Genomic DNA, 12,210 nt, shown 5'->3' with positions numbered 1-12,210 from the left:
CTCCAAGGTTTCTCATAGTCATTCACATTGACGTCCCACTGGGGAGAGTTTTTCCTTGCCCTTATGTGGACTCTGTACCGAGGATGTCGTTGTGGCTTGTGCAGCCCTTTGAGACACTTGTGATTTTGATTGATTGATTGACTACCAACATGAGAATGTTTATATCACAACAACGGCACCTTATCAGTGTGGCCAAGAAGACATAAAAACCACACCTATTCTGCTGAGTGTGAGCATGGAAAGATAAAAGAAAGAAACAACCCTTTTGTGCGAATGAGTGTGAATGAGTGTAAATGGGGGAGGGAGGTTTTTTGGGTTGGTGCACTAATTGTAAGTGTATCTTGCATTCTTTATGTTGATTTAATTAAAAAAAAAAAATAAATAAAAAAAAAGTTTTTTATTTATTTATTTTTTACTTACATTTATTGTGCGGCCCGGTACCTTTCGATCTACGGACCGGCACCGGACCGCGGCTCGGTGGTTGGGGACCACTGAGTTAGAGTAAATCTCCGAAGCAGAATATCCTTGAGGGCAGCGTATTTGCCGTTCTGTGGAAGTGTTCGCAACAGCTGCATAGCACGGCGAGTGGTTGCCTGATCGAGGGCTGTTACAACCATATAATACCGGGAGTCGGCACCGGTGATTCTTTGCAGGTGGAAAAGTGCCTCGATGTGCTGGAACCATGATACCGGGTCGCTCTGCCAGAACTCCGGAAGCTTCGTCGCTGCGGCAACAAATTCAGGTTGCTGGATTTGGGGCGACATGGCCGATGAAAACACAACTTCCTCTTCTGCGTGAAACATTGTCGGGGTCACCATTGTTGCAAATGCAGGAAACACAACTTTGTTTCTCTCAGGTCTTTATTGTAAGACTGCCAACATGAATGTTCATATCACAACAACGGCCCCTTAACAGTGTGCCCAAGAAGACATAAAAACCACACCCATTCTGCTGAGTGTGAGCATGGTCCTAGGGCCCACCACAGTATCAATATTTTGCTCTGCCACAATAATGTAATGAAATTACATTTTTATTACATTACACCCCTAATGACAATATCAAACACACAAAGTCTAGAGCCAAAGTCACACAGAAGTTTCCTACACGCAAAAATTATGACTAAAGTGGTGAAGCTGAATTTTCATTTGAACTTTAATTTTATCAACATTTTATTTAAGAACATATCATTTTCATTTGTTATTATTTTAATTAGAATATATTTATTTTTTAGCGCTCCATAATTGTATGTACTGTACATTTATTTGTCATCAGTTTTTATGAGACATCTTTTTTTCTGCAGTATATTTTTTTAGTATATATATTGTAACCCTCCTGACCTCAGCCTTGATAATATTTTTTGTGATTAACACATGGTTTCATATCATTTGACAAGGTTTATCCTGCTGGACTGTACTCTAAGCAGGTTAGATGTAATTACTGAATACGATAAAATCAAAAGTAAGTGTTAATATTTAAGTGGGCCACGGGCTCGTCTGTATTGGATAGGTCAGGCCACGAGGGCAAAAAGGTTAAGAACCCATGATATAATCCACAAGGCCACTGAAAGCATATTCTTAAAACCAACTCTAAAGGGAGTGTGTCAACTCGGTGCAGGTTGCAACATAACATGACCATGATCACACTGTTTACAGCAAATTAATGTTCATATGTGACACAATCATATAAGTAACAACACAGCGAAATAATAAAGATACATATATGAAATAATACACACTGACTCAGTGTAAGAACCAAGAGAAACAAGTTATCCTAAGTTCTGTCTGACGCAGAAGTAAAGTTCACTTCATGTTCTCTACTGCTCGCTAGTGTCACCATATCCGAGTTATTGTGCAGAAATATGGGGAAATAATTACTAAATTACACTTTATTCTCTAACTGTGTTACAAAAAAGATCAGCCAGAATAATACATAATGTTGGATACAGACCACATACAAACACTTTATAAAATCCAGAATATTGAAATTCAATGATTTGGTGCATTTGCAAACAGCTACAATTAAGCACAAAGCAAACTATAGCCTGCTACTCAGGAATGTCCAACAATTCTTCTCAACAAAAGAGTTGAAATATAACCTTAGAGGAAAATCTAACTTAAAACATCTGCATGCAAGTACAACACTTAAATCATTTAGCATATCAGTATGTGGAATTAAATTATGGAATGGATTAAGTAAAGAAATCAAACAAAATGCTAATATGATCCAGTTAAAGAGGCAGTTCAAATTACAAGTGTTTACAAAGTACAAAGAAGAAGAATTCTGATAAATGACATGTGTTTGGGTTGGGGATGGCGTGGCGAAGTTGGTAGAGTGGCCGTGCCAGCAATCAGAGTGTTGCTGGTTACTGGGGTTCAATCCCCACCTTCTACCATCCTAGTCACGTCCGTTGTGTCCTTGGGCAAGACACTTCACCCCTTGCTCCTGATGGCTGCTGGTTAGCGCCTTGCATGGCAGCTCCCGCCATCAGTGTGTGAATGTGTGTGTGAATGTGGTAATAGTGTCAAAGCGCTTTGAGTACCTTGAAGGTTTATTTATTTAAAATTAAATATCATCCATCTCATTAAGCAAATCGTAACTGATTCAACTACTTATGATGAGAGCTGATGTATTTAGAACATATTGATGTAAATTGAGAACAGGATACTATGTGTTAATAATTGCTACGGTGTGGAACGTTTTTAAAATCAATATGCACAACGAACGTGTAGCGACTGCCCACAGCGAGGTGGAGAGTCATTCAAGTTTTGTTTCCCATAAATAAGGCAGAACGCAGAGTCCATAAGAAAAGAGGAGGATTAGATAATCCCTGCTTCTACCTACTCCTTTTTGGACATCTAAAGAAAATATGTAAAATATGTGATGTATAATATTGATACTGTATACATTTTTCGAAATACATTTTACCAGCCAACCAAGCTCTCACAGCTGTTTGATTGCCTTGTTTTCAACTTTTTCATGCACAATCACAAGCACCATTATTAATGATCTATCATGTTTCGCTCTTTCTCCTCACTGGCACTGCACTTCTGCATTTCCAGCACTGGCTATCAGAGATTTGGGCCTATATGAGCGCGTTGAGAGAGCGAAAAATGGTGAGATATTTGCATATTTTCTGAATATTTAGCTTAATTCTTGCTCAGACATTTAGTTGTACATCTGTATGCTCGTACAGCACCTAAAACCTTTAGCATACCCGTATGTGGATTTACATTATGGAATGGATTACCTAAGGAAATAAAACAAAGCACCAATATGACTCAGTCTAAGAGACTGTTCAAAGTACAAGTGTTCACAAAGTACACAGAACAATAATTATGATGAAGATATTGAACCCTCTTTTTTTTTCTTTTTTTTTAGATAAAGAATATTTACTGTATGTATTTAATATTTGTTTACTTACTATGGTATATCATTTGTTCACTGTTCTGTTACAGAGAACAAGGAAATGGGGTAAAATTGCTATGGTATGAAAAGGGGTAGGATTAAATAAGCTCAGCTTCTTCCTACTCCTTTTCGGACGTGCTGTAATGAAACAACTAGAAATATGTGATGCATTACATTGCATCGCATGCATGTTCGAAATAAACTGAAACTGAACTGAACTGAACTGATCTGAACTGAATGTATCATCGTTTGTTTTTTACATTGTTTTCCTGCTTATCAAAAGCTAGTTGATGGCGTCTACGCTCATATGTGGCATAGTTGTACAGGTTTGACTGGAATAAGCATTGGCCTCTTACAATAAGAGCACACATTCCTTGACAGGGAAACACAACAAAATAAGACACAGTACTATTGCTCTTCTTTAGTGGCTTTCCAGGCACGGTAGCTGAGATAGCTGCTGCCTCCATAAGACACTGCTGTCAGGAATGCGAAACACTGGGGGAAGTAAAAAGAAAAAATATTAAGAAATCTGACTGGTTAGTCTGTCAGTGATGAACATGTGAATATACACACAATGTGTAACAGTTGCAGTATATGTGTTTTAATAACCCTAGGACACATTTGATATTGAAAATAAATCATAAACTGCTTATATCTCAACCAATTTCCAACGGTTTACTTCATTGTCAAAACATGTGCTACCAAAACATTTTTTACCAATGAGATGCCCTGACTCTTTGCCCCTACTTGCCTAGACTCGCAGAAGACAAGTACCTGAAAAGGGTAATTCATATCTACAGTAACCTATTCCGGGTGCATTGATTTGATGACATTGTCTACAAAAATGTGAAACAAAATTTGGAGCCGACAAATTCCATTTTTCAATGATAGTCGGGGCAACTTAAACCTTATAAGCTCCCGGTAGCTCAGCAGGTAATTTTAGGTAGCTCACCAAAAGATAAAATATTATTTGCTCAAAGTCCACTATATGTATAACCGTCTACTTTAGACAATTTGCCTCTATCTCATGACAGATTACCACTAAATAGCACGGAGACAGTGACCGCACTGCACTGTTCAATACAATTGAAATGTTGCCAATCATAAAAAATCAAGCCCAAAATCCTTTTTTATTTTTTCAAAGTAGCCGTAGTAGTAGTGTTGTAACGATACCAATATTTTGGTACCGGTACCGGTACTAAAATTATTTTGATACTTTTTGGTACTTTTCTAAATAAAGGGGACCACAAAAAATTGCATTATTGGCTTTATTTGAACAAAAATTCTTAGGGAACATTAAATAAAATAGTGAACATACAATACAACTTGTTTATTAGTAGTAAGTAAACAATCACAGGCTCCTAATTAGTCTGCTGACATGTGCTGTAACTTATTGTATTATTTATCATTCCATTATTTTGTCAACATTATTAAGGACAAGTGGTAGACAATGAATTATTAATATACTTGTTCATTTACTGTTAATATCTGCTTACTTTCTCTTTTAACATGTTCTGTCTACACTTCTGTTATAATATAATAATCACTTATTCTTCTGTTGTTTGATACTTTACATTAGTTTTGGATGATACTACAAATTTGCGTATCAATCCGATACCAAGTCTTTCCAGGATCATACATTGGTCATATTTAAAGTCCTCAAGTGTCCAGAGACAGATATCCTGAGTTTATAAACATAATATAAATTTAAAAAAACCCAAAAGAAGATATTGTGATGCCAAAAAATATCAACGTAATGATAGTAGTATCGACTAGATACGTGCCTGTACTTGATATCATTACAGTGGATGTCAGGTGTAGATCCACCGATGGTGTTTGTTTACATTTTGACACCGGCGAGCTAAGGTGTGTAGTGAAGCATGTTTAGCTATTCCTCGTCCTGCAGGGATGATACTTGTAAGAAACGTACTTTATTTGTTGCCATGGAGACCAGGATTAGTGATTTAGAAGTCGCTAAAACACTGCAGACCGCGGATGAACGTTAGCCGCTAGCTAGCTAGCCATATCTTAAAGCACCTCTTCCTGCGGGCGTTTCAGTGTTACAACTTCACCTTTATCTTTAGTTTTTAAGCCAAAATGCGTCCGTTTTCCCTTTTCTGTCTACACACTGTGTCTGTTTTTTAATACTCCGTGATTGTGTGCTACCAAACATGCTCGTCTGCTCGTAAACCAGCACGACATGACTTCGACGCGGGCGCGGGGGGTTGCGGGACCGGTACGTTTCAGAGACGGTATAGTGCCGAAAATGATTCATTAGTATCGCGGTACTATACTAATACCGGTATACCTTGCAACCCTACCTAGTAGTGATTAAAAAAGCTGAACTACAAGGAAATAAATACTAAAATACAAAATTACAAAATTGATTAACCGATTTTTTGTTGTTGATTTTTAATTCAAAATGTGAGTTGTGGATACCAACATTTTCTGGAAAAACAAGCTTGTTCCCTAGGGGTTGGGTTCAAATGAGCTATCAAAATAAACTTTACTAATATGAGTAGCTCTTGGCGATTTCAATTAAAAGTAGCTCTCAAAAGAAAAGAGATTGGAGAACCCTGGTATACATACATATTTTTTAATTAGATAGTCATCTTTATTGTCTTGATTAGTTAGTTAGTACATGCCAAAAAATATATCAACTTGAATTCAAAAGCCAAGAGACTGAGTATATGTACACGTCATAATCTGATTAGTAAAGCGATTATGAAGTGTACTATAAAATACTAGTCGGCTATCAAAGTAGTTGTTAGTTGCAGCCCTAATGTCGCCGACTAGAACCATCAAACAAAAGTAAGGTGCCACCAAACAGGAAACAGAAAAATAGAATAAAAGCACCAAACTGGAAATTATGGCAGGACACAGGAAAACCAACAGTCCAACCTGTCGTGGAGAATTTGATACAGAGCCTTGTTAAAGAGCACATTGTTGTACAAAAGTACTGAAACATTGACAAGTTGGACATTCAGAACAATATTAGGTTTATTGTAAAATTTCACCCGAATATCCCTACATTTTTGTAAGTAGCATTTGCAGCTTGCGATTCCGAAAATATACCCAATGATTCTGTTTTCAGTCAAGAGCAGTTTATTTGTCAGGAACTCGCATGGCTGAAGTAGTAGCGACCCCAAGATGCAGGAACCAGGAGAGCGAAGAGAAGGTAAGATGCTTTTAATATCATCAACAGAGGAAAATGAAGCAGTCTTGCATGTATAGTTCTAAACAATAGTCAATCCTTGAGCAGTGAGGAGTGCGCAAGACAGGCATAAATAGGAACATGCTGATTGGCAGCAGGTGTGGACCGGCTGCCAATCAACAGCAGGTGAGGGGAAAAACACAGCGCGCAGCGGAACAAGCAGGAAGTGGAAACAAAACAAGAGCACTGACAGAAAGTGAATACAAAACAAGGAAACAAACAGAAATGAAGTGACAGATCGTCACACTATTTACTGTATGTCAGGGGTTCTTAACCTTTCTGACATCGGGCCCAGACTTTTCCACTACAGAGGGGGCCAGGGCCCTCTCAAATATTAACACTGAACTGATAATCTTACTCTTGATTTTAATCGTAATCACTAATTATATCTAACCTACTTACAGTTAAACAGTATAAACATTTTCAAATGATATGGAAGCATGTGTTAATTACAAAGACTATTGTCAAGGTGTCAGTCAGGCTGATTACAAACATAAATATTAATCAGATACACTGCAAACAAAGGGACTCATAAAAACTGATGACAATTTTTTACATAGAATTACACAGCACTAAAATAAAAATAAAAATCGAACTCAACTTAAACTAATTTAAAGTGCAAATGAAAATACAGCATCACCACTTTAGTCATAATTTTTGCGCTTAAGAAATGTCTCTCTGACTTTAGCTCCAGACTACTTCTCTTTGTTTGATATTGTATTACAACTGAGTACCGCTGCAGCCCATTCGGAGCACAGCTGAGAAACAGATATTTTTGGACGGCCCTCCAGGGGTTACTCGCGGCCCATCAATGGGCCCGGCCCTATGGATAACAAAACACTGCTGCTGTATATCGCACCAATCCCAATTAAATTCAACTTGGTTTTCTTTGCACTTTAGGGTTTGAGTCACATATCCTCCTAAGAAAAAAAAACTGTGAGGAACAATTGCTTGTCTTTCTCTTAATTCTAAAGCTTCTAGTAATGCACGGTCATACAAATTAAAAAGTCTTACAGCCGACGCAGCCCAGCAGTTGTAGTTGTGACGTCCGGCGACAGTAGTCTTCAGTGAGTAAACTTCTAGCACTGCTATCAGCAGATAGAGAGCTGTGTCACCACTGTTCAAACACACTGACTAGCCAAGACAAACACATGACCACAGATTAAAAGTACAGTAAAATTAAATTAAATAATTTAAATTGTGTGTGTGTGTTACCAGTGTAGTCCAGGGGACCTTGGGTATCCTGTTTTGGGTCCCGGTAAGGTAAATTATAAAGAGGCACAGGGTGATGACCCAGCAAGTGATGGAAACAAAGAGGGCCATGCACAAGGCAGAGAGATTAAAATAATCAGTGCCTGCCAACAGAATCCACACCATTATGCCACACACCTGCAGGAGAGAAGAGCATAGGTTCATGTTTGTATTGTGCTTTAGTTGATGCTATACACTATATTGCCAAAAGTATTTGGCCACCTGCCTTGAATCACATATGAACTTGAAGTGCCATCCCATTCCTAACCCATAGGGTTCAATATGATGTCGGTCCACCTTTTGCAGCTATTACAGCTTCAACTCTTCTGGGAAGGCTGTCCACAATGTTGCAGAGTGTGTTTATAGGAATTTTCCACCATTCTTCCAAAAAGCGCATTGGTGAGGTCACACACTGATGTTGGTCGAGAAGGCCTGGCTCTTAGTCTCCGTTCTAATTCATCCCAAAGATGTTCTGTCGGGTTCCGGTCAGGACTCTGTGCAGGCCAGTCAAGTTCATCCACACCAGACTCTGTCATCCATGTCTTTATGGACCTTGCTTTGTGCACTGGTGCACAGTCATGTTGGAAGAGGAAGGGGCCAGCTCCAGTGGCTGAGTTGCTGTTGTTCCCAAACTCTTCCATTTTCTTATAATAAAGCCGACAGTTGACTTTAGAATACTTAGGAGCGAGAACATTTCATGACTGGATTTGTTGCACAGGTGGCATCCTATGACAGTTCCACGCTGGAAATCACTGAGCTCCTGAGCGCGGCCCATTCTTTCACAAATGTTTGTAGAAATAGTCTCCATGCCTAAGTGCTTGATTTTATACACCTGTGATCAGGACACCTGATTCTGATCATTTGGATAGGTGGCCAAATACTTTTGGCAATATAGTGTATTTTAACTAATAAATTACACTACTTGCATTGTCCTAGTATACATGCATGGGGGACGAGGTAAACAATCGGTTCATTTCCACCCTAGCTACTTTTTCTGAGCATAGTTTTATAATCTATTACCTCGAAGACTCTTCAAATGTTGGTTGAACACAATCCAGTGAGCTGTGATGTATGGTAATTCAATAATTGAATTTGTTTTCGGACATGCTTAAAGGGGATCTATGATGATTCGTATCTACATTTACTCCCAGGGAATCCGCAAAGGTACTGCACAGGGGTTGTGAAATGTTTGCTATATGTTTGTATTGTTATTGTTTTTATAAATATTTTGATTTTTGATTTTTTTATGTCTAATGTCTGCTATATTGTCCTCAAGTTGCAGACATTCTTGTGCACATTCATGCATTTTTTGAAAATCGATTTTAAATTTGCACGTACATTGGTACTTCAACTGCGTCATTCACAATTCACAATTCAAAAAACACGTCTTTTTTTTTAGGATTCTTTTTTCTTTTTCTTTTTGTCCTGTCCAGCCACTAAAACAAATCATATTGTTGATGTAGATGCCCATATCTGCTGTACACATTTACTTTACAAAATAGAAGTGTGGGATACTTCTCTTGTTGCCTTTTTTGTATTTGACTTTATTCAAATGATTTAATAAAGTGGGGACAGTGTGGCACAGTTGGGAGAGTGGCCGTGCCAGCAACCTGAGGGTTCCTGGTTTAATCCCCACCTACTCCAACCTCGTTGTGTCCTTGAGCAAGACACTTCACCCTTTTGATTGATTGAATTGATTGAAACTTTTATTAGTAGATTGCACAGTTCGGTACATATTCCGTACAATTGACCACTAAATGGTAACACCCGAATACGTTTTTCAACTTGTTTAAGTCGGGGTCCACGTAAATCAATTCATGGTACAAATATATACTATCAGCATAATACAGTCATCACACAAGTTAATCAATAGAGTATATACATTGAATTATTTACATTATTTACAATCCGGGGGGTGGGATGAGGAGGGTTTGGTTGAGGGTCCCTGGTTCAATCCCCACCTAGTACCAACCTCGTCATGTCCGTTGTGTCCTGAGCAAGACACTTCACCCTTGCTCCTGATGGGTGCTGGTTAGCGCCTTGCATGGCAGCTCCCTCCATCAGTGTGTGAATGTGTGTGTGAATGGGTAAATGTGGAAGTAGTATCAAAGCGCTTTGAGTACTTTGAAGGTAGATAAGCGCTATACAAGTACAAGTACAAGTACAACCCATAACAGCACTTCAGTCATCAACAATTGCATCATCAGAGAAATGGGCATTGAAACAGTGTAGGTCTGACTTGGTAGGATATGTACAGCGAGCAGAGAACATAGTGAGTTCAGAAAGCATAAGAACAAGTATATACATTAGAAATACCCTTGCTCCTGATGGGTCGTGGCAGCTCCCGCCATCGGTGTGTGAAAGTGTGGGTGAATGGGTGATTGTGGAAATAGTGTCAAAGCGCTTTGAGTACTTTGAAGGTAGAAAAGTGCTATACAAGTATAACCCATTTACCATTTATATTAATGGACCGGAGCAGGAGGGGATAGAAAGAAGAAGAAAAAAAGGAAGACATGTTGTTTTTAGGGAAAGTTAGTGGTCACTATGAATACTTACTCCAGGATGGTAACATTATCAAGACTATCAAATAAAAAACGTTGCAGAAAAAACGAAGAACGCCTCTGAATCATAAAGGTTTGAGCTAAAGAAACAAAATACCCTTCACAAACAATCAAACCTGCCTTTCCTGTTTCAAGCAAGTATCTTGCTGAAAGTTTCACATTACAGCCCAAAAATGATTCTAATGTTAAACATGAAAATATACCCAAAATCCCCCATTAGTCACTTCAGTATTACTTTCATGTACAAAAATCACCCAATTTGAACCATCCTCAAATTATGCAACACTTTGTCTTTCTGCATTTGTATATATCCTAACGCTTCCCTTTGCTGCCTTTTGTACTATTAGTGGCAGCCTGCCAGACTATGTGTTTTTTTGTTTTGTTTTTTAGAATAGAAGTCCTGACTTTTTTTTCCTCAGCTGATTTGGGAAGGAAGCAAGACAATGACGGGGGCGGTGGGGGGAGGAGGAAGACGGTTACGTGTTTTTGATTAACATCCGATTTCCTTGTGGTTTGTTTTATTTTTTTTTTAAATGTTAGTTTAGCTTCTATAAAAACATTATTTGCATGAAAGATATATTTTCATTACACATTTTAGGGGCACATGTCTTTCAGTTGTGACCCTCAAAGGGACTAGTTAGTAGTCTTGAAACCTGCCACTTGGGAACATACTTGATAGAGTATAAATGTAGAAATTGTGACTTATCTGTCTAATAATTAGCCTTATGATGTGCATTCATGCGGTAATTTGTTATTTAGAATAGTGATTTAGTTACTGCCTGCAAAACGTCTTTTTGGCCAATGACAGGTATTTTCGTTATTTTCATTGAGTTTTATGTTTTTGTTCTTTTTTTTTATCACATAATTACCTACATGTGATGCAACAAGTTAGGACAATTGCTTCATTTCTATCAACATTACTGCAATATTGTTATTTCAGTTGAGAGATTCAACAATAAATTCTTAAATAAACATGCATTGTTGTGCTACATGCATGGTACAATATACCAGTGTCCTCTTCAGTGGACATTTGTTTTGCTCTGTTTACTTTGTTAGCGTTACAAATGCCCTGTAATGCAAACAACTAATGTCCACTGCAGAGGACAGGTTCTTAGATGACATTATGGTTTGCAGCTTTCATAAGGTCCACATTATTGGATTTACACAATAAATTGCACATTCCAAACTTACTATTTCGGCAATGAGCAAGATCCCCTGAGCAGTTGATGTGAAACGCTGGTCGAAGGCCAAGGTGGAAGGTGAAACGTTGCACTCTGGTAGGGCAGGAGGCCTGCGATCCAACACCATAGTGGTTATCTCCATGATGCACTGGTGCAAATAGTCTGTGTGCTCCCAGTGAGCCTGTTGATGTTCCCGAGGAAGCTGTATTCCGGTACCAAAATCAAACAAGGACACCCCCCTTCTGCATCTGATAAATACTGTACTGGCTCTTATGCAGGAACACTTATTTGGGTTTAGGTCAATCTATTTCCTGGACATTACATATGTATTGTGTGCTGTTATTCTTTTTCTCTCTCTTTCTTTTCTTTTTCTTTTAAATTGTAATTGTACTGCCTTTTTCATGGCCAGGGGGGGGGGGAGACTACAGATGGAAACTAGCCTTCTGGCTAATTCTGGCTTTTTTTAACCATGTGTAGTCACGTGTTTTATGAAATTGCATTGTCCCCTTTGAAATAAACTAATCTAATAAAAAAATGAAAACCAACGCTTCGTTGCTTCCCATCCTACCTGATGGAACTTGAGAGGTGATGCAAAGAG

At 38.4% G+C, this 12,210-nt stretch overlaps 1 protein-coding gene across 1 annotated transcript; it reads right to left on the bottom strand.

The window, feature by feature from the left end:
- Positions 1-875: 875 nt before the first annotated feature.
- cmtm8b (CKLF-like MARVEL transmembrane domain containing 8b) lies at positions 876-11,754 on the bottom strand. Its single transcript, XM_061944949.1, has 4 exons — positions 11,623-11,754; positions 7,835-8,008; positions 7,634-7,753; positions 876-3,900 (listed from the first exon to the last, which is right to left on the bottom strand). Exons 1-4 carry the CDS (start codon positions 11,752-11,754, stop codon positions 3,814-3,816), a joined length of 513 nt encoding a protein of 170 aa, XP_061800933.1. The 3' UTR covers positions 876-3,813.
- Positions 11,755-12,210: the final 456 nt, after the last annotated feature.

Source organism: Nerophis lumbriciformis, linkage group LG04 (genome assembly GCF_033978685.3).
Source record: "Nerophis lumbriciformis linkage group LG04, RoL_Nlum_v2.1, whole genome shotgun sequence".
NCBI classification, from domain to species: domain Eukaryota; kingdom Metazoa; phylum Chordata; class Actinopteri; order Syngnathiformes; family Syngnathidae; genus Nerophis; species Nerophis lumbriciformis.
The sequence above is the reverse complement of the archived record's forward strand: the minus strand, read 5'-3'. Positions and strand labels throughout refer to the sequence as shown.